This window comes from Rhincodon typus, chromosome 7 (assembly GCF_021869965.1).
Source record: "Rhincodon typus isolate 14 chromosome 7, sRhiTyp1.1, whole genome shotgun sequence".
NCBI lineage: Eukaryota > Metazoa > Chordata > Chondrichthyes > Orectolobiformes > Rhincodontidae > Rhincodon > Rhincodon typus.
Window position 1 is genome coordinate 17,515,683 of NC_063338.1, and position 23,429 is coordinate 17,539,111.

The 23,429-nt window shown below is 41.6% G+C and overlaps 1 protein-coding gene across 1 annotated transcript in view; it reads right to left on the reverse strand.

Annotated features, from left to right (window-relative positions):
- Positions 1-151: 151 nt before the first annotated feature.
- LOC109913350 (cytochrome P450 20A1) overlaps positions 152-23,429 on the reverse strand; it is a 23,691-nt gene continuing 413 nt past the window's right edge. Inside the window, exons 2-13 of the mRNA XM_020512845.2 lie at positions 18,979-19,028; positions 17,125-17,291; positions 16,503-16,648; positions 13,229-13,396; positions 11,817-11,895; positions 10,019-10,134; positions 9,131-9,185; positions 8,307-8,427; positions 5,746-5,857; positions 5,409-5,473; positions 2,947-3,036; positions 152-1,268 (exon numbers count right to left, since the gene is read on the reverse strand). Coding sequence (XP_020368434.2) covers positions 1,118-1,268; positions 2,947-3,036; positions 5,409-5,473; positions 5,746-5,857; positions 8,307-8,427; positions 9,131-9,185; positions 10,019-10,134; positions 11,817-11,895; positions 13,229-13,396; positions 16,503-16,648; positions 17,125-17,291; positions 18,979-19,028 — 1,320 coding nt within the window. The 3' untranslated portion in view covers positions 152-1,117. The remainder of the gene's footprint in view (positions 1,269-2,946; positions 3,037-5,408; positions 5,474-5,745; positions 5,858-8,306; positions 8,428-9,130; positions 9,186-10,018; positions 10,135-11,816; positions 11,896-13,228; positions 13,397-16,502; positions 16,649-17,124; positions 17,292-18,978; positions 19,029-23,429) is intronic.

Sequence of the window (23,429 nt, forward strand, 5' to 3'; positions counted from 1 at the left end):
GAAAATCACTGCCTGAAAGTCATTAACTGCTGGGACTAGACCAGGAAGTATCACAACTTACCTAAGGGCAAGGTCAAAGGACTAAACAGTCTCCAAGCATGTACTGATAACATGAAATCGAAGCAGCAAACACAGGTGGATACACACTCCCTTGTGATGTCCTTTCAGCAATTTTATTGATAAATGATGACCACAGAGCATTCTGATAACAACTGATTTTGACCTCATTCATGATAACTGGACCAAATCTCCACAGAATGTTTAACAGAGAGGGCTCATTCCCCTTTCCTTTCCAAACCATGCTGATGGCTAAGAGTCAGATTAGATTTTTCACTGATAGTGCTCCGCAAGATATTCAGATTCTACTCGCAGTTGGAATCCACATAAGATGTTTGACAGTGATTAGGAGTGGGAACTCAGCCTAATTATTCCATGAGCTAATCCTGGGCAGGAGGACAGCATTACTTAACACAGCTGGGCACTCTCTCCTATCATGCTGGCCAGGAGCAGTGCAGCACCATCCAGACTCAGCTGGTGGTGGGGGAACTCAAACTCTGAATGTGAAAGGTTTGTTCCCAAGTCTCAACAGAAAATCCCACCAAAAGCCTAAATGACAGAACCATTATCCCAAATATAGGTGTACACACTTATCCAAAATTGTTCAATGCTATTACGATCACCATAATTTCATCTCACTTTATCATCACTTCGTTTCTTCTCTCACTCCCAAATCAGTCAATTAGTTGGTTGAACACTTCCCCATTTTATCCAAGGGGTGCTTGCAGCTCATAGTGCATGTAACGTGCGGATGTACCTGGGATTCTCAAGACAATCAAGAATGGCCATCTGAATTTCCATATCGTCACTAAAATGAGACAATGGTTCAGCTCTGATACAGGTTCTGCAGTGAAGGCTTGCAATGATGAGAAGTTTCCACTTTGAGGTTAGCTTCATATTTTCAAAAGTAGGGGAAGAGCAGAATAGCTGAAACTCTCAGGAATCTTATTGTAAAGAATGAAGGATACAGTGGCAGGTGTGGATCTGAACAGTCGTTGCAAACCTCTTACTGACTGGGCTCCATCCAATAAACTCCATACTCAGCGCTGCTGAAGTCAGTCTAGTTTCGCTTACTGACAGTGATCCAAGCCTCTTCTTTTGGGGTGGTTACAAGGTCATACTTCATCTCCACCAACTGGTCAGCCACTGGATGCAAGCTCAGCTTCCTGATCAGTGTACTCAGCATGATGGTAGCCACAGTATAAGCGAACCTAAAGGGAAGGGAGACATGGACAGCCTGAGATCAGGGATTACAACGAACATACAAAAACCACCGAGCCCATGAGCTGATCATTTACTAGTCAAAACCTCCCCCAATTCAGATATGTGCCTCTTCTGTCCACTTTATCAGGACAACATTGGTAACTAAGAGAGAACAGGACCCATTCTTTCAAAGGACAGCTGTTTTGTTAGTAAGAATCCATCAAACTCGGATTTTAAAAGATTCAACGGCCCTGCTTCCACTGCTCTCTGGGGAAGAGGGTTCTACAGACTAACGACTGCAAGGAAAAAAAAAATTCTCTGAATCTCATTATTAAATGGTGACTGCTTACTTTTATACTGCGCCCCCTAGTTCTGCACTCCGACACAAGGGGAAACACCCTCTCAGCATCCATCCTGTCAAGTTCCCTCAGAGTCTTTATGTTTCAATAAGATCACACTCATTCTTCTCAACTTCAACATACACAGGTCCAACATTTGCAAACTTGAGACTGACATAAAATTCACATTTTAAAGCACTTAAACGGGCCTTTCAGTCCAAATTGTCCATGCTAGTTCTGCACAAGATTCTCCCATCCTCTTTCATCTCATTTCATCAGCTATTCTTTTTCCCTGTTGTGTTTATCCAGCTTCTGCATAAATGCATTTCTGCCATGAACCTTAACTGTTTCATGTGATGATTAGATGCTCTAGAAAATATTCATTAATTTGTGCTGATGCAAATGCCGATCTTTTCAAATCTTTCTTCAGTAGTTTTATTTTCGGGGCTCTTACACTCAGCAAGCTGTGGGGTATTAGCCTAGAGGGATAAAGAACCCCTGAGAGGAGTAAGGTAACCAACAGTGGCCGATCGCCATTGGGTAACAGAGTGTGAGTTTCCAGAGCACTAGTCTATCTTTCAGTGCCTCACAGGACGAGACACTCTCCACCAGGAGCCCAGCCAGTGGACAGTGGCAGGCCTTTTGACGTGGGATATAACAATCAAATCTAAACTGTTCCTTGGCAAACACTTGGTGGCAACAATTGATTGTTCCCATTCACATAATTCTAAAGTTGATGAGCAGGCTTTAAATATTTTAGGAACACAGCACCCAGATACATATTTCCTCTCTCAAACATCATGATGAAGAAATTTCCAACTGAAATAAATCTTGAAAACACTCTGTTTTCAGACACAGAAGTCTGACAGGAAGCCTCAGGAGAATCAAACCACTTCCTCTTTCATAATGAATTTGGTCAAACTAGATCCATTTCTATTCTGAGTCTTCTGAGGATATTGGAGGGGGTTAAAATTTACAACTGAAATCTTTCGCCTTTGGAGCACCTTACTACTTTACATAAGGAATAGCAACAGAAGACCATTCAGACTATTGAACCTGTTCTGCCATTCAACAGGATCATGGCGATCTGATTATGGCCTTAAGTCCACTTGTCTGCCTCTTCTCCATAGCCCTTGACACTCATGTCAATCAATGCCCATTTAACTCAGTCTTGGATAATCAGTCTTCAACAAACAGCCTCCTTTCCTCAATTGGGGAAGAGAATTCCAATCCAAAGACTAATGATTCTTTGAGAGAAGAAATTCCTCTGTTGTTGTAAATGGGAGACCCCTTATTATTTAACTGTGCTAGAAAATTCTAGTTTTCCCACAGGGGTTTATTGTTTTACCTCAACTCTGGGCATTCCTGGCTCCCGGAAAATCCCAGCAATGTAAACTGCTTCCTGGCAGTTTCATCGTTGAACCTTTCTGGATCAAACCTGCAAGATAAGGAGAGAAGTGTCTTTGTTAAAACAGATCTCCAGTTGGAATAGTTTCCAGCATTGTCATCCACTCTGCAGTGCAAAGCTGGGTACAGCCCAAATTCAGATTTGACTGCTCCTAAATATAATTGATAATTGAAGATGGAGAGGCAGACACAGACTGTTACATATGTGTACACATAGCATTCTTTTGTATAACTGGAGCTGAATATGAAGGACAGCAGTACAGTTTAACATGGCATAAATGTATTCAATTGTATCTTGTTCAATGAAAAAACAGATGTGGAGGGAACGAAAGGAATTTGAAGAGAGTTTTTGAAAAAGAATAACGCATTTCAGGACAGAGATAAATGTCAAAGTAAAACCCCTCCAAAGTCAATGGTCACAAAACCAAATTCTTTGAAAATCGGTATGCAGGTGAATTGCCAGAGTAGGCTGGATGATGGTACCCTTGTGTTCAAACGCAGCACAAACTGGAAGTGTATTGGTTAGCTACTGTGAACAAGTTTAACGCTTTACCTAGGGTCAACAGGAGGTCATTCAACCTCTTGAACTTGCTCTACCATCAGTTAGATCATGTTTGATTTCCAGCTCACCTCTTCCATTGTTCTGTATCTCTTGATATCCTGACCCAACAAAAATCTCTTACTCTCAATCTTAATAGCTCTAATTGTTCTGTTTTCCTTTTGGGGGAGAGAATTCCAGATTTCTACAATTCCTTGTGTGAAGTGCTTCCTGTTTTCATTCCTGAATAGCCGAGTTCTAATTTTAAGAGTGCGTCCCCACGTTCCTCAGCAAAGAAATTGAAATCTCTGTAACCATCCTATCAAATCCAACTAATAACTTAACCTAAGGCCAGGCATCATTCAGGTCAGCCTACATTATCAAAACATCCTTCTTAATGTTTGGGCCCAAAACAGAGCACTATACCAAGATGGGTCATGATTAGACTCAATTGAAGCGTAACAGAGCCTCCTTTGTAATCCAGCACCTTAACATTATGATTCCGTGACCTTTTTGCTGTATTCACGGCCTTTGAGGATTTGTGTATTTCGATCCCCAATTCTCTTTGCTCTAATGCAGTCCCCAGTTTCTGAGCATTTTGAAAAAAATCAGATTTATCTTCCTTCCATCCAAAATGAACATCCTCATGCTTTACCACAATGAACACCATTTGTAATAGTTTTGTCTATTCCCTTAATCTAGGCCTCTTTGCAACTTTCAATCCAATCTGCACTATTTACTGTTCCTCCTAATTAAACATGGTCTGCAATTGGATATACAATTGTCATTAATGAATATTAATAAATTTGGAGAAAAGTTGCAGAACAGATTCTTGAGGAACACTACTTGTCACAACCTGCCAATGTGAATATCTCTTGCTTATCCTTTCTCTGTCTCTTATCTCCAAAACATAGCCATTTGACTTGAGTTGGATATCTCCAATGCTGTGCACGCCACTTTCGCTAATGGAAGGAACGTTACTCATGTTGCACCAGGTCTGGGAGTTTTTGATGAGGATGGTGAAGAAGGAACTTTACTGATCATGTGCTGTGACTGCCCTACGAGTGTTTGACAGACAGTGCAGACAAGCTTTTTTCTCTATCTAACCCCATTTTACCTGGCCTGGAAGTGTTTGATGGATGAGTCTGCAGCTGTGGGTTGCACGACAAGCAATTAGAATTGTGAGCTCCCTTTTCTCTGAGGCAGCAATGAACACTGTAGAAATAAAGTCAAGACCTGATGGAACTCTTGCAATTAGCCACTTTGATAGAACTACAACTTCCCACCGTGCTCTGCAGCAACAGTGTGACTCATTACTGCAAGATCTGATAGAGCCGATCTCCATTCTACTGCTCTGAGTTTTATCCAGCATTTACTGCGTTCCTGGCACCTCCTGCCTTTCCAATGACCCAATCGTTGTTTACCACCTCTCCAGCTCTCTCCTGTGTCCTCATTCACAGCAAGGTTTTGTGACAAGGAAGTGGCGAGTTGAAAGGGGCAGTTGGGAAATGGAAGGGAGACGGTGAGCAGCAGGAATGAGACAAGCTATGAGGATCAATTCAGGCTAAGGTAAGAACATTCAAAATGGGTTTGTGACTACCGTCTCACAACTACCACTCTTTCTCCTGTCACTGTACTCATGTCAATTTAAAAGCATTAAAATGAGGTCACAGCCGACAAAAGCTTTGGAGGAACTGATGTAACGCAAGCTTTGTTCCGTCGCTAATCCATATGGTACCTGCCCTTGGACTGGCTTCTGACGACAAGGAAGCAGTTGAATTCCCTGCTGCTACTAACCGTCACCATGTTGAGGACAAAGAATCAACAATATAAAGTAACCTGGAAAAATAAGAATTTGAAGATACCTGTAAGGCAAGTGCCATGATGTGTCATCCTGAAGTACAACTCCAAGGGCATAAATAACCAGGGCCTGAGGAAGACAGAAAGAGAGTGTGAATGAAGAGTTAATGGGTCAACTAATTCTTAAATGATTCAATTTGAAATCTGCATGGTTTGTGTACGAACAGACTTGATGTCCCCAGGTCACAAAAAAATCCATTTGTTAAGGTATGAGAAGAATAACATTGCCTGAAATGTGCCTCAAATGAAAGTCTGCACCTTCGACAAACAAGGAGAGATAACCAGCATATGAAAAGCAAGAGGCTGAGTGTGACACTTGTAATTCTAATTGTCCTGTCTTACCTCCTTTGGGATGATGTGATGGTTGACACTCCCTTCCAACTCCTGAAGTCGCGCTGCAACTGGGGTGAGCTTCGCTGTTCGGACAGTCTCATTCAGAATCTTCTGGCAGTACCTGTGGTGGGGGAGGCCAGCATTGATTAACGTCCCCATGACTGCAGCATATTATGAGATGGGGTCTCAGAGGCCGTTTTACAGGAGGCACATGACATTGCGTCAGGAGATCTTGTGGATCCTGAATAGAGGGGCTATGTGGGTTGTCTACAGTGAATTGGCAGCAGCTGCTCACACTTTTCTGCTGCAGGCCTCTGAGTCATTAGCATGCAGCACCAAATGAAAAATGAAGACTTGCATTGATACAGCTGCTTTCACTGTGTTTCACAAGCAATGAAATACTTTTAAAAATTGATCACTGTTATAAAGAAGGAAATATGGCAGCCAATTTACATCCAGCAAGATGCCACAAGCCACTACATGGGGGCGAACAGATCACCTATTCTTTGTATCTTGTTTGAGAGGTGAACATCAACCTGGACACTGCAGATAAATACCCTGCTTGTCTTCAAAAGTGGCCAAGGAATCTTTTATATCTACCTGTAAGGGAAAATGGGGGCTTGATTCAACATCATATCCTGTCACGTCCAACAGTACAACACTCCCTCAGTACAATACTGGGTGTATTAGTGTGGACTGTGCGCTAAAGTCTCTAGATAAGGCTTGAACCCATGAGTTTTTGACGCATAGCTAACAGTGACACCACTGAGCTAAGGTAGACACTTTCAGGCTGCCCTGAGTCAGGAAAAGGTCTATCTACCTTGTTTCAAGGAATGGTGAGTGACATTGGGAAGCACGATGCACAAGATACAACAAAACGTCATGATATAAGAGGTAAATCAATCTCATAGTCAGAAGGCTGCCCATTGCAATTTTAAACAGCTCAACACAGGAAGATCCCAGATTTGATGCCTGCTATGTGATTATCTCTGGATGAGAAAAGGGGTTAGAAAACTAACCTGGGGTTCCTGCTTCTGATCACTATTCAATGATCCCTGGGTTCAAGATAGAGAGGGGAAGCCAAGGTTCCTGCTATCGGGTTATAGAGTGTTAGGAAGTCAGCCAAGGATTCTGCTCCTGATCATTATCTCTTAACTCCTGTTGGAAATCATGCCTATTGTGCGGTCAACTATGATGTCCCAGTCATCAAACAGCCCATCAGCATCATTATGATTTACTTGTGGATAACCGGCATCTCTGGCTGGCCGACATTTATTGCCTGTCCCTAGCTGCCCTTGAGAAAGTGGTGTGAGCTGTATTATTGAACTGCTGTAATCCGTGTACTACAGGTTGACACAAATCCCCAAAGGGAGGAAATTCCAAGATTTTGACCCAGCAATAGTGAAGGAACGGCAATATATTTCCAAGTTGGGATAGTGAGTGGCTTGATGGGGAACTTGCAAGCAATGGTGTTCCCATGCATTGGCTGCCCTTGTCCTTCTAGATATTTGTGGTCCTGAGTTTATAAAGTGCTGTCTAAGGATCTGTGGTGATTTTTTTCAGTGCATCTTGTAGATAATACACACTGGGGAGGCAGGGAGTGAGTTACTCTCCACAGTTGTGCTAGCCTCTGACCTGCTCTTGTAACCACTGTGTTTACATAGCCAGTCCAGTTGAGTTTCTGGTCAACGGTAAACCCAAGCATGTGAATAGTGGGGATTCAGTGATGGTAACACCATTTAATGTCAAGGGGTGGTGGTTAGATTGTCTCTTACTGGAGACAGTTATTGCCTGGCATTTATTTGGTGCGAACGTTACTTGCCACTTGTCAGCCCAAGCCTAGATATTGTCCACATCTTGTTGCATTTGAACATGGGCTACTTCAGTCTCTGAGGAGTTATGAGCAATGCTGAAATATTGTGCAATCATCAGTGAACTTCCCTACTTCTAAGCTTATGATGGAGGGAAGGTTATTGATGAAGCAGCTGAAGATGGTTGGGCCAAGGACACCATCCTGAGGGACTCCTGTAGAGATGTCCTGGAGCTGAGATGACTGACCTCCATCAACTAAAATCATCTTATTACGTGCCAGGTAAGACTCCAAACAGCGGAGACCTTTCCCCCTGAAACCTATTGATTTGAGTTTTGCTAGGGCTCCTTGATGCCACACTTGGTTGAATATGGCCTTGATGTTAAGCGATGTCTTTCTCCCCTTACTTCTGGAATTCGGCTTTCATCCATGTTTAAACCAAGGTTGTAATGAGGTCAACAGCTGGATGGCCCTATGTATGCATAAGGAGGTCCTCAACACCCGCAATGCACCCCAAGTTGCTTAGCTTCCTCAGCTCGGATGAGAGACTGGGTCAAGAAGATTCTTGGTCTGTTTGGAGTATTATTAAGCTAGATGGTGCCTTTACCTCCAACTGGGCTTCAGGTTCAGGAATATGTCCCTATTAGTGGGGACCAAGTAAGATCTCCCACAATGCACTGCAATCCACAATTATTAATGTCTGTCTCTTCACAGCTGGAAAATCACCTGAACCAGGGCAACTGCAAAAATTGTCACTCACCTCAGTTCTTGCAGCTTATCAAAAGTGAGTGGGCTCCTTCCCAGAACTTTATTTACCTCTTGGTAAAGCTTTTCCTGCTCTGAGCTTGACGTAGCCAAAAAGTATGTGGACCAAATGCACACTGAAAAAGAGACATGAAGATCAAATGTGATTATTTCAGATAGTGTCTATTTACACAGCATATGGGCTAGGACAGGCTATCTGAGAAGTAAAGTGCAGAGATAGGACAACTACAGACACATGGCGGAAAGAGGATAGCTGCACAGCAGTAAGCGGGGCTGAGTGGTTATCTGGACAGGCCTCAACTCCACAATTCTCTGTCTAAATGTTTCCAATTTTAAGATGTGGCTTGAATCCAACCTTTAAGCCCGGCTGTGGACACTTCTTTTGTTGTCTTCTTGCGCTGTGTCAATCTTTCACCAACATATGATGATGCAAGTAGTCAGATTGTGAATAAACATCATGAGGCCTTGTGACGAGAAAGAATGTGTGTGTTTTTGTGCGTGTGGTGGGGAGGGGGTAGAGAGAAGGAAAGGAACTTGGGATGAAAAAGGAAGGAGGTGAGTGAGGGCGGGTACAGAGTATCCTGTGTAATACAAACCAGGTTTACTCAGGCTCCAATGCTAAGTGACAGTTTCCTTTAAGGGAGGGAGCATCATAAAGACTAACTAAGGAGTGGAAAATATTAATAGGCTTATCTGTGAGAGGAGTTGTTGTATTACACTACTGTGAAGTACCTTGGAATTAATGGTGCTGTACATGCAAATTGTGATTTTCCTACTTGCAGCTTGACAATTGTTGTGTTTAGATGAAGCTGTACTTACAATTTGCTGTGATCACACATCCAGCCAGTGAAAAGATCATACTGTCCTCCAGAACCTGGCAAAATAATTAAAGATCACACAAGAATTCTCACACAGAAACAAGGCTTCAGCTGGCAGAACTGACACCACTGGTTCAGGGATTGGGGCAGCAACTAAGAGAAATTAGGGGACGCAGGCAGCTAGTGGTGGTAGAACAGTAGTCTAAAGCTCTGCCAGTATGACAATTTCTTCTGGATCACCCAAGAGATAAGCTTGAAATTTAGGCTGCAATGAAAATAACAGGATGTAGAACTGTGCCCATTACTTACCCCACAAAAGGGAATGGACACAGGTTGGTGCTTCATACAACAAACAATTGCAACGATGTAACATGGAGCCATTCAGTCACACTGTGGAAACACTCAGTCAAGATATACCAACAACCACCTGTATCTTTAACGTAAGATGTCTCTATATACCTCATACATAGTAACTTATCAAACAAAGTTTAATATCAACCTCAAAAGTGGTTAATGGGGCAGGTGACCAAAGGTTTGATCATAGAGGCAGATTTTAAGAAGAATCTTAAAGGAGAAATGAGAGGTAGACAAGTCAGACAACTCCATTTGAGGGAGGTAGCAGCCAATGGTGTGATTACAATCGGGAATGAGCAAGAGACCACAATCAGAGCAACACAAATATCTCGGCTATGGGATTGAGGAAAGTTACAGATAGGGAGAGATGAAGCCATGGAGAGATTTGAATACAAGGATGAGGGAAATCCTGTCCCTACTTCCTCTCCTCAGGACCAACTAGAATAGCACAGCCACAGCCTGCTGAGTTACATGTATACTTACAGCCCAATTAGCTACAGTCACACACTCTCACAGTCTGCCCAGAAACCTGTACCTGCTTCTCAATGAGGTCACCCTGCAGCAAGGAGTCCATGAACACTTCACGACTATTGCTTTTTCCTTTGCGCTCTCTTGCCACTTTCTTCAGTGTAGCTTCCATTTCTCCCAGGGCTAGGAGAAGAGAGAGTTTGGAAAATAATTTGAATGCATCCAAATCTGAATAGAAACTTAGTCAATTGAATAAAAGTTTAATTAGATTGTGAGGAAAGGATGAGGAGACACAGGTTCATGAACTTGTCTTCCATGTTGATCTGATTTGCCAATCTATTTAGAGATCAAAGTCACCCATGATTATCATTGTATCTTCCCAATAAGTTCCTATTATTTTCTCCTGTACATGTATCCAACTGAGTGGTTACTGATAAGGGATCTATAAACTTACCCCATGTGAGTTTCTCCCTTCATTTTTTTCTTATCTCTACCTAAATGGATTCTACATCCTGATATTTAAAACTAAGGTCTTCTCTTTTTAATGTACTGGTGCCATCCTTAATTAGCAGAGCTACTCTTTCACCACATTCTAGCTTCCTGTTCTCTATACTGTTCTGAAATAGAGGTTCTACTGCTGTACAAAAACGCTGCAGAATGCTTTATATTGTATTATTGCTTGGAAGACTTAGGTTTTGAAGAATTGTGGAAAATGAATTCACTTCAAGTTTTGTGGACAGACCAGAAGTGTTTTGTTTAAAAAGAGGTAACTGAACGCTCACTGCAAACATTGGAGACTTGTTTAATAAGATTTCCCATAAATCACATGACTGCTGATAACTGTTGTTTTGCTCTAGCCCAGCTGGGACTGTGACTGGATTGGAGAGGTTCTGTCATTATCTGGTTGAATTAGAGGAGAGCCTACTATTTGACAGAAAGCATATTAACAACAACTTGCTAAGAACAAGTTAACCAGCTGTTCAATCTCATTTCTGAAAAGAAAACCCTCTTTTTGAATTCAGAGTTAGTCCAGTTATTTTTTTGAAAGAGCGGTTAAAGAAATATCTCAAGGCAGAATTCCTGAGCTGGCAGTTCTGCAAAATTTCAGAGACAACTTGATTAGTGACTTGACCAAATGTACCAGAATATCACAGCAATAGATTCTGGACTTTTCTACACTTTATCCTTTTGCCTTCAAGAAAACCCATTAGCCGAAGTGTTTTTTGTTCAGAAAGCCAATCTCTGTGCTTGCTTCAGAGGGATAACAACAAAGATTCACTACACTGATTCCCAGAATGATGAGATTGTTCAAATGATGAGAGATTGACTGATCTAGGTCCAGACTTAAAGGTTAGATCTCATTGAAAAGTGTAAACTTATCAAGAGACTTGATGGTGTTTTTTTCCCAAGTTATTCTTTGTATGGGGCTAGCACGGCAAGGTCTGCATTTATGCTCACTCCCTACTTGAAGGTAGTGGTGAGTCACCTTGTTAACAACTGGGTGGTTTGCTGCTCGTCCAATTCAGAGGGTAGTTAAGAGTCAACCACATAGCTGTGATTCAAAGTCATTAAGGCCAGGATGGTAAGGATGGCAGATTTCCTTCCATAAAGGACTTGAGTGAATCAGATGGGTTTTTACAGCAATCAGTATTTCACTCCAGACTTTTTAAATTAACATAATTTATATTCCTCCGGTGAGAGGACATGCACACACGCACACATAACGCCATTCCTGCACATGCACACGTCAGCAACCAAAGGGTGGGACCTGGAGATAGAAGAGCTCTACCTTATGTTTCATTGATCACCAGTACAACCTCACATTAAAAAAACATTGTCACAAGCATAAAACAGTGCTAAATTACCCTCTTCGTAATGCTGCTTTCTGGAAGAGCTTTTATCAAGAGATCCATCCAAAAACCCTTTTCCAATCTCTGACCAAATCTGAAAACAAACACAAATTATCTCAGGATACCAGAGAAACTGGCACACATGTCAGGTTTCCCGGGAAATGGCACATAATTCAGATTACCAGAGGTACTGTCACACATCTCTGATTACTAAGATTCTTAGGGGACTTGACAGAGTTGATGAGGAGAGGCTGTTTCCCCTTGTGGGACAGTCTAGGTCCAGAGGGCATTACCTTAGAGTAAGGGGTTAAGCGGTTGAGATAGATGAGGGGAAATTTCTTGAGTTTAGGGAATCTGTGGAATTCTGTACTGTTTGAGATGTGGAGGCTGAATCATTAAGTATACTCAAGACAAAGAGATTTTTAATCAGTAAGGGAGGGAAACAAGAGTTATGGGGAAAAGGCAGGTAAATGGAGTTGAGGATTATCAGATTAGCCATAAATTCATTGAATGGATGAGCAATCTCAATGGCTTGAATGGCCACCTGCAGCTCTTCCATCTTATTATTGGGGTTACTAGCACACGTATCAGATTATAAGAGGGCCTGGTACACTTCTCAAGAATGCCCAGGAAACTGATTCACTTCTCAAGAATACTGGGGAGGGTAGCACGCACTTCCACAAATTAGCAAATACCAGCATTCTCTGCTTGTCTGGTGATAATAATCAGGAAGTGTTGAAAATTGTAACTATATTGGCATAGGGATTCCTGGGATTGTACCAAATCCCCCTGGAGTGTGTTGTTATCTATACAGAGGTCCTCTGGAGTGTGTTGACATTCACAGAGAGTCCCTGGAGCACATCAATATTTAGAAAGAATCTCTGGATTGTGTCGATAGTTCCTAACAGTTTCTGGAGTGCCTCATTTGCAGAGGTTCTTTGCAATGTGTGAAAGTGATTAAAGCACTGAAATACAAATGTACGAAAACCGCTACATTATGGTGAGGGAAACTTCTTTAAAAGGATACTTGGAAACAGATATCCCTGCCTTCCTCCACATCACTGCAGTGATCTTATTGACTAGCTTGTCCTAACTAAACTTTTAATTCATTTAAACTGGAGTGTTAGGGCTTCAAACCAGGATAGTTAAGAGTAAATATCAGCAAAGTTTGCTGAACAGCATCATATTGTATACAGACAAGTGTATAAACGAGCAACGGTCCTAGTCTGTTTGGGTTAGATCCATACCCACTTAGATATCAGGGAAAAGCCTGCTTCCTCTGTAGCAGTTGCACTTTATTCAATTGAAGGAGACTGTTCATTCAATTCATTTGCAGGGCGAGAACAGTAGCATCAATGAAAATTAACATCCCCCCCAACAAACTGAGTGCAGTTGTTCAAATCTGTAACTCACTCCAAAATACTCACCGATTCATGGTTCTTTCGGAAGCGGATTACTTCCTGATCATTTTCAAAGTGACTGCCCATTGCTGCCTGTGTAACAGACTTCATGGCAAAACCCAACATGTGCTGGCACAGAGGGACATGTTGAGCTTCAGGATATGACAGCCACTTTGTTACCAGCTCATCAGCCAGCTAACGGAGAAGAGAAAGAAAAATATCAGGAGAAATCACAATCGGCTGCTTGATGCCTGGCAATATATCCTGCCCCTAAAGATAATGGTCTGATAAAAACTAACTCGGCATGGAAAGTGGTAAAATGTCAGATTTTCAGCATGTACACTGACTGAGCTGTCAGTGCAAAGGCCCTTTTATGTTATAATTAACTCATGCTGTAATTACTCTGCCAGTGTTTGATGGGATAATACACTGGGACATTACTCTTTTTTTTAAATTCATGCTGCGCCAACTCTGGGAGTGAGAGAGAGGCCCATGTAGAAGGAGGGATACAAAGTCTGTAATCTGCCTTGTTTCTGCCCTAGGATCGTTCAAAGTAAAAGTGGAGAGAGAACTTTGTAACTGCCCTCTTGAAGACTTGACATTTACACATAATGCCGACAAGAATATTGTTAAATCAGCACCAACTTTACTTAAACAGCTGACGTATGGTGTATTGTAGTTAATTCTTATGGTCTAGGAAATACAGTTCACTGATATTAGCTATTCATTTGACATGTTTTAATGAAAGCTGCACAACTATCTATGCTTCATTGAAATTAAACATAGCAAACAGTTGGAAATATAAAGGATTGAAATCTACAGCAGCTGCCCCACACCAATCCTCAGCCAGCAATCACTGTGTCTTGGCTAACTCATCATCTTTGGAAGAGGTAATGAGGGCTTTGAAATCAATCCCCAGGATTTTCAGGAAGGTGGGGGGGGGGGCGAGCAAATTTCAGTTTAAAACTTGCCATAAACTGTGAAGCCTGACATGATTCAACAATAAATAGAACTCTGTCAGACTGTGAACGGCACGTGCAGTGACACTTTCCATTCAGTATACTCGCTTGTTTATTCATTTCAATCTTGGAGGGAAAGAGTGGTTATTTGTCAAAGAGCAGGATCATGTGCTCAGATTCTCAGCTGTTTTTAATTTCAATGTGTCAGAGGAAGGGCTTGAGAGTTTCCAACAGTGAGACAGCAAACGTCAAGAAGTTACCATTTACTAGTTACACTCAAATACCAACTATTCCATCACATAAAGTCAGCCTGTCCCACTCTCAGATACCTGCTCAGCTACCAGGCAGGAGATGGAACAACTCTGGGGAATTAGATAAATTTTAACATAAGTGTGAATATAAAATAGGATGAATCTTAGAAACTCGCTGGAACACAGAGATCAATACTAAACTGGAACATAAAACGGAGATGTGTGATCAAAGTTTATCTGAACAATACTCAACAACCGCTTTGAGAATACAGGGTTTGATTTTCAATTGCCTGTAGGGATAAGGCCAGGCACAGGCACAGGCACAGGCACATTTTTAAAATAGCATTCCCAGATGGTGTGTCAATCTTCTGACACCCGAGGGACATGCTGATATTTCAAAATGAGCAGCCTGGTGCACGTCACTGCACAGCTGCCGAATACAATGTGGAGAACTATCACATGGTTATCTGAAGTAAAATTTTTGCAAAGACGATCAAGCCATAAAATTTTGCAATTCACTTTTAATATACAAACTGCACCTTGGGAGTGGAGAGCAGTTGATGCAAGACTCATGATTATGGAGGAAGAATAGGATAAACCTTGTCATTACAGACTGAGTGACTACAGAAAGTCTAACTGAGTTCTGAAGAAATATTTACGATACTTGATTCAAGATAAACTTGGTGACTATTTAGAAATTCAAGTTAATCAAGAGCAATCAGAACAGACTGATTAAAGGTAAACCATGTTTGACAAATTTAACAAATATTTACTTAAGTATCCCCTAGCTGGTTAGATTCAGGGAATGGAATAGTTGTGGGAGCATATGAATTTTCACAAGGCATCCAATGAAATGCCTCACAGGAGACTTGTTGTAAAAAGTGAGGCGAATGGAACAAGACGAAATGTAACAGTTTGGATAGAAATCTGTATTCCTTCTGAATTTGTGCTTTAACTTGCAAATCAGAACCTAGGGGGTTGACGATACTGTCTCAGTTCCAGTATGATTTACAGAGTTATTGCAAGGAGTCTTGATCACAGGTTTCTGTGATGCTCTCATAAAACCTCATTTGACACCTATTCCAGCTCATACAAATGCAAGGTGGTGGTCTCCTGGGGTCAATAGGTCAATTGGCCATCTGAACGATATTAAACTTCTGTCAGTAATTCATCTGGACAGCACCGGGTATATCTTTGCTAACTTTTTGAGAAACGTTTGTCTCTTACAAAATGGTTTGTTTGACTCAAATGGTCTATTCGTCCTTCCTTCTCTCAAACCCCTTTATTCAATTTTCCTTAAACCACCAATCTAATAGACAACAGCAATTTTCATTCACACTGCTGCTGTTGATCATAGCTGCTCCTACCAGTAGATCTGCTGCCATGGTATATCATGGTCGCCATCTTACATTATGCTTACACATCTACTGCAGCTCATCTGTCATTCAATTATGTCTAACTCAACTTTTCTCTCTGCTGCCCTCCACTCTGTCTTCTGGATGAAACCTTTTTAATGTAGTGAAACATTCAAATGCATTTAACAAAAGGAAATTGGCACCAAGCCCCCGAAGAGATATCAGGTCAGTTTCTCAAAAGCTTGGTCAAAGAGATAAATTCTAAGGAAAATCCTAAAGGAGGAGAGAAAGGCAAAAAGATTTAGGGAGGAAATTCCATAGCTTAGGATCCAAGCTGCTGAAGGCATCAATGCTAATGGTGGAGTATTTAAAGTCAGGGACACATGGATTCCAGAATTAGAGTGCAGGGATCTTGAAGGCTTGTAAGGCATAAGGGTACATCCCTGCAGGCATGTGAAGAGAAGTCATTGCAATGATACTCTGACTACAATCAGATATATAAAAATGAACCCAGCCAACAGCAGTCCCATGCAAATGGATGAGAGGCATTGGAGGAGAATGGTGAAGTCAGTCATGTGAAAGGTAGAGACATCTAGAAGGACAAGGAAATGCAGCTTGTTGTAATGCAATGTTTTCAAGAAAGGAGAACAGTGGAAAACATCACTTAACAAAATAGAGACTGGCAGAACTTGAAAAGGTCAGCAAGACAATTTAAATGCAACAAAAATCCAGTTACCTTCGACATGACAGCAAAGTTGCTCTGGATGGCTTTGTTCACTCCCGTCTCATAAACTTTCTTCCTCACATGATCCTCAGCGGCATTGCCTCCAAATCCAGACTGATATCCCAATAAGGATTTCAGCATTGTCTCAAATGGATCAGCTAGATGGGAAAAGAAAAAAATTGGTGAAATTTAAAAGAAAATGACCTGAGTTATAAAACCAACATTTTGCTTAAGTTGTTCAGTATTGCATAGTATGAATAATAGTTTGACCCCCAATCTGTGGTGTAATATTGAGCTCCCAGGACAGCAGTTGGGCTATTATGATTGGCTTCAGCGCCCCTGGTTTGGGTATTGTTCCCCCATTATACAAGCACTCTATGGAAGCATGTACAGTTTTACAAATCACCCAAACCCTATGATTAAACATCAATTTGTAACTCACTCCTGTGGATTTTATTCTAAACATAAACCCACCAAAAATCTCCATTCGATTGTGGCCTATAACTCAGCCTTGGGTATTTAGCACTCAACTGATACACAATTTAAATGTTGACAGGTTTCCTACTTTTGCTGTAGGATTCGCTGTTGCATGATAATTGGTCTACTCAGTGCATAAAACCCCAATTGCACTTACAGGTTCGGTTTGGGTTGATGTGTTCCTTCAGGAGGTCTACGGAGCCCAAACTGACCACCAGTCGCTGTCCAAACCAGAAAGATGCCAGTGGTCCATACTTTTCATGAAGATTGACTAGAAATTGATGAAGGCTCCCTGTGCTCACAATGTCTGGAAGATTTCCATCCCTAGGGAGTAAAAACATATTGTTTCTATTAAAAGATGAAGCTGGAAGAATGATGAGACACACTCAAACCAAAAAGAGGGTAATATGGGAGGCAGTAGCTGAGGCCTACGGATGGGCACAAGAACATCTTTGACCAGAAATTGATTCCTGGGGTGATGGAAATGTCCTATTTTAGACAGGAAACAGGGAGTAGTCAAAAAATGGGTCATTTACTGACAGGCAAGAGTTAACAAGTGGCATACCACAAGATCAGTGCTGAGACCTTCACTTTTTACAATTTTTATAAATCACTTAGAAGAAAGGTATGATTACTAAATTTACTGACTACACAAAGCTAAGTAGGAAACTAGGTTGTGAAGAGGACATAGGTAAGCTACAAAGGACAGGCTTTTAAGATAGATTAAGTGACTGGGCAAAGAGCTGGCTAATGGTGTATAATGTAGGAAAATGTGAAGCTGTTCACTTTGGCAGAAATAAATTTTTTACAAATCTACTTGGTGAGAGAATGCAGAATCACCAAAAGGTTAGTATGCAAGAATAACAAGTTACTACAAAAACTAATAGAATGTTATAGATTACTGCAAAACGAATTCAATACAACAATAGAAAGGTTATGGCTCAGTTATACAGGGTATTGGTGAGACCACATCTGGAGTATTATGTACAGTATTTATTCTCTTATTTAAGGAAAGAATTACATGCGTTGGAAGTAACTCATAGGTTTACTAGACTAGTAACTGGAGTGGTTGCGCTATCATGAAAATAAAGGTTGGTAAGATTAGGCTTGTATCAGCTGGAGTTTAGAAGAGTAAGCAGTATCTTGATTGAATCAATAAGATTCTGAAGGGTCTTGACAGGGTGAATAAGAAAAGGATGTTTTCTCTGGTGAGAGAATCTAGAACTAGAAGTCACTGTTTAAAAATAATGGGTCATCCATTTAAGATGGAATTGAGGAAAAAGGTCACATTACGTATTAATTCCCTCCTGCTCTGGCACTCAGAAGCTGCAATGTGTATTGTCTACAAGATGCAATGCAGGAACTTCAGAAGGCTTGTCTAACAGGATCTTGCAAATCAATGACCTCCACCACCCAGAAAGTAAAGGACAGCAGAAGCAAGTGAACACCAACACTTGCAAGTTCCTTCCAAATCTCTCACGACCCTGACTTGGAGCACTGTCTCTAGATAAAGATCCTGTAGCTGTCGAGGAAGCAGGCAGGAAAGTGGAGTTGAGACCATGATCAGATCTGCCATGATCATGTTAAATGGTAGAGTGGGCTCAAAGTGCTGAATTGCCTACTCCTGTTCCTAATTCCTACGGTCCTATCAGCATCATTGGTGTACCAACATCTAATGGACTGCAGCAGTTCAATGTGACCTGCTCAATGAAGCACAGGCAATAAATGTTGGCCTTGTCAGTGACAATCATAATCCTATAATCTCCACAGTACATTGCATATCATGATCCAGTGAATATTTATCCCTCAGTGAATGCCATTATTTCTCACTGCAATTTCTGGGACCTTGCTATGCACCAATTGGCTGTCATGTAGTACTTTAAATGAGCTTTGTTAACTGCAAAAGTCCTTTAGGGCATTCTGAAGTCATGAAAGGCTCTGTATAAATGCAAGATTGTCTTTTCCTTCTTGTTAACAAAATTTCAGACCAGTAGAGCAAAGGCTGACTTACTTCTCCTCTGTAGGAGCCATCCCTGGAATGCCAGATGCTTGCCTGGATGCCTGGGGGAAACAAAGCACAGAATAAATATCCAGAAGAAACTACACATCACAACCCTTCACATCTCTCCCGCTACATGTCAAACATGATGAAAACCCACAAAGAAAAAAATTTGTTTCCACATCATCTGTTCCAATGTACAGAAAATGGTGACTGCAGCAGATTACCTGACTCCTAGTGCCAGTGAATGCCAACTGGAACTAATCAAAGCTGACCACCCACACACGATCCAACAGGAGTCCCTGAATGGTGATCAAGCTCAGGGCTCGATTTCCCAACCAATGCATGAAGTTTACACATGTTTTTTATAGTCAAACTGGGAAAGTATCCAACAATTATGCAGTCAGGTATAAGGTATTCTAATCAAATGGGCCACAGTTTGAGGTATAGTTATGATATGGTAGTATTCGTACTTCTGCATGTAATAATTTTTCAAAATCTGGGTGCAACAGGTTCACACCAATACTGTACCCTAGAGTTATAACAGACCTGCATCTAGCAACAGACATATCCTCACTAGTACTGTAGCCATGTTATACAGCGACAGACCTGTACCTACCCACCAATACTGTACCCATGTATAGTGACAGATCTGTCTACTGAAGTACTGTTCCACAGTTTTATATAGGAACAAATATGTCCCCCAAGAGCATTATACCCTGAGTGTTACACAGTGACAGACCAGTACGGACTAGTGCAGAAAAAGTAAACAAAGCTTAAATGTTTCATTCGTGGCTCAGTTGCTAGAATTCTTGACGGAGTCAGAAGGATATGGGTCCAAAGCCCCATTCTTGGAAGAGAAGATGTAAAGTTTTGGCAAAGATCTGCAGCTCAGGTTGTGGGTGAGGTTTACTGACTTGCGCACCGAGCTGGCTTGTTTTCCTTCAGACATTTCGTCACAATGCTAGGTGACATCATCAGTGGAGCCTCCGAAGAATCGATGTTATTCTTCTCCGCTTGGGATTTATAATGTCTGGTCCGTTATGGTGTGTACTGTCATTTCCGGTTTTGATCTGTATGGGTTTGTATGTAGGGTCCAATTCTATATGTTTGTTGATTGAAGTATGGGTGGAGAACCGTGCCTCTAGGAATTCCCATGCGCGTCTATGTAGCCCAAGCCAAACATAAACATAAGCCTCAGAGAAGATGTAATTTAAACTGATGATGCTGTAATATATTGAGCTCCCATCTGCCCTCTAAGGAAGATGTATGAGATGACGTAGCAATATTTAAATTAGTACACAGTATTCGCAGCATCCTGCCTGATATTTATCCTCCAAACAGCACAACTAAAAGCAACTTCAATGGTCATTATCTCATTCTGTGGAAACAACATACTGCACATAAATTGGCTGCTGCATTACCACACAACAATGACTGATCTTCTAAATGATAGGATAAATAAGGATAGGATAACAGCTTCCAAAGCAAGGGGTTCAGCCGCCAGAAGGTGCAGTTTTTGGTTAACAGGCAAAAGAGGGGAGATAAGGAGGGCTATTCCTCACGTATTTGTGTTCACTAAAGTATTTTAATATAAACACAAATTCTCCCAACAGTCCAATACTGTAAGCAAACATATGCTTCACTTTAAATGTTGTGCATTTCCCATGTATCTCAGTTGGTTTGTAAACAAAATTTCTTTTTCAGCAACACTGTGAATTAGGTAATTCTATACAAGTACACTTTTGTTACAGCTCTCTTAGTGATAAGCTGGATACTAATCTTCGATTGCTGAGCCATGCAAGGTGGTTCATCAATCAATGGTAATTTTTTAAAAACCGAAAGAACTGCAGATGCTGTAAATCAGGAACAAAAACAAAGTTGCTGGAAAAGCTCAGCGGGTCTGGCAGCATCCGTGAACGAAAAAATCAGAGTTAACGCTTCGGATCCAGCGATCCTTCATCAGAATTTTTTATTCCCCGATGCAGCACACCAGGTGCTGTCATCAAGTATGTTAGATGCATTCACTGCAATTGATCTATGGGAACAGGCTACAAGCGTTCTTCTGCTGCAGCAGCATTTGTTACGCAGCTTAATTCACGTCACAATGGCACTTCAGATAAATCCAACTCTTTGTACAGTACATATAGATATATTCACAAGCATATGCACACAGGAAGATATGTTTCCATGCACAATTGCAGTTCAGACTCCCACACGTCACTGTCGACAATCACTTGCTAATGATATGATTGTCCACCAAGGAAATTCCTTGTCACTAGCCATGGGTTCAGAGAGCCCTTGTGTGGCTGACGGACCTGATCCTAGAGCTGCATCTCCAACCACACATTTGGCAAGTGCTTTTGGGAGGTGAAAGTGGTCTTGGAATCATTGGCATTCCTTTCTGTTTCCTTTTCCATACTTCATCTTGCCAACGGTTGTTCTTGAATAATCGTTCCTTCATACAGGAGTTTCCTCCAGGTTGGTTTCTTCTGAACGTGGGTCTCCTATGCATTGACATCTGTATTGCATTTCTTGACAGAAGCCTTCAGGAAGTCTTTGAAATGCTTCCTTTATCCTTCTTTCATTTATACGCCTTCCTTGAGCTAGGTGAAGACAATTTGCTTTGGTACTCAGACATCACCAGTGACGTTCCACAGGGATTGGTTCTGGGTCCTCTTTGTTTGTCATTTATATAAATGACTTGGATGAGAATATAGAAGGCACGGTTAGTAAGTTTGCAGACAACACCAAAATTGGTGGCACAGTAGACAGTGAAGAAGGCTTTCGAAGATTACAAAGGGATCTTGATCAAATGGGTCAATGAGCTGAAAAATGGCAGATGAAGATCAATCTGGATAAACGCGAGGTATTATCTTTTGGTACAAAAAAACAAGGATAGGACTTATACAATTAATAATAGGACCTTGGGTAGTGTTGTAGAAGAGGGACCTAGGGGTGCAGGTACATAATTCTTTGAAGTTTGCATCACATATAGACAGGGTGGTTAAAAAGGCGTTTGGCACGCTTGCCTTCATTGCTCAGTCCTTTGAGTATAGGAATTAGGAAGTCATGTAGAGGTTGCAGGACATTGGTGAGGCCTCTTCTGGAATAATGTGTCCAGTTCTGGTCACCCAGTTATAGTAAGGATATTATCAAGCTGGACAGGTTTCAGAGGAGATTTACGAGTATGTTGCCAAATATGGAAGGTTTGGGTTATAAAGAAAGGTTGGATAGGCTGGAACTTTTCCGACTGGCGTGTAGGAGGTTGACAAGCAACCTTATAGACGTTTATAAAATAATGAGGGGTATAGATTGAGTTAATGGTAGTTGTTTTTTTCCTAGGATGGGGGATTTCAAGACGAGGGGTCACATTTTTAAGGTGAGAAGAGAAAGGCTTAAAAATTACATGAGGGGCAATTCTTTTACAAAGGGTGGTTTGCATGTGGAATGAACTCCCTGAGAAAATGGTAGATGTGGACACAATTACAACGTTTAAGACATTTGGATAAGTACATGAACAGGAAACATTTGGAGGGATGTCAGCCAGGAGCACACAGGTGGGTCTAGTTTTGTTTGGGATTATGTTCAGCATGAATCAATAGATTTGAAGCTGGAACAGCACGGACTGGTTGGACTGAAGGGTCTGTTTCCATACTGCGTGACTCTATAATGCTGGCCCAGCAGTGTTGATTTCGGATGATCCTGGCCTCGATGCTGGTGCCATTAGCCGTTTCACAGATGCTGATGTTAGTATGCCTGTCCTCCCAGCTGATGTGGAGAATCCATGTCAAACAGGGTTAACAGTATTTCTCAAGGGTCTTGAGGTGGCATCTGTCCAAGTTTCGAAATTGAATAGAAGAGTTGGAAGGATGACTGCCTTATACACCATCTTCAGACACAATGCTCATGCACAGTGCTCTCACTCACACACATTCAGACATTTCATTTATGCACACATCAGTCCAGATAAGCAAAATACATGTGCACTTTCTAGAACTAGCAACAGCCCAGGCTGATTTCTACTCCTAGGTGGGAGTGGGAGTGGGAAATATGAGGCGAAGGGTTAATAGTTAGCAACCTTGGAACTTCACACGAGGCTGATATTGTCTTCCGAAATCAACTGAACAATGTTTGTCTTCCTCAGCAACCCCACTCTGGTCACAGATTTACCATATTTTCATCATCGACTGAAGCGCACACAAAAGCCTACGTTAATATTTAGCAAGGGAATTAGCAATGGGATTTGGGGGTAATGAGAGGCTGCGTGACTGAGAGGATCAGAAGGAAGCTGTGTGGTATGGGAGTAAAAAGGGAAACTGTGGGAAGGGGGTGTCATGCGGGGAGGGTCACAGGGTGGCTACGGAGAATGAGGGTAAAGGTGAACCTGTGGGGAATGGGGGTAAAAAAGGAAGTTGAGGGGAATGAGGGTAAAACGGGAAACTGTGGGGAATGGGGGTAAA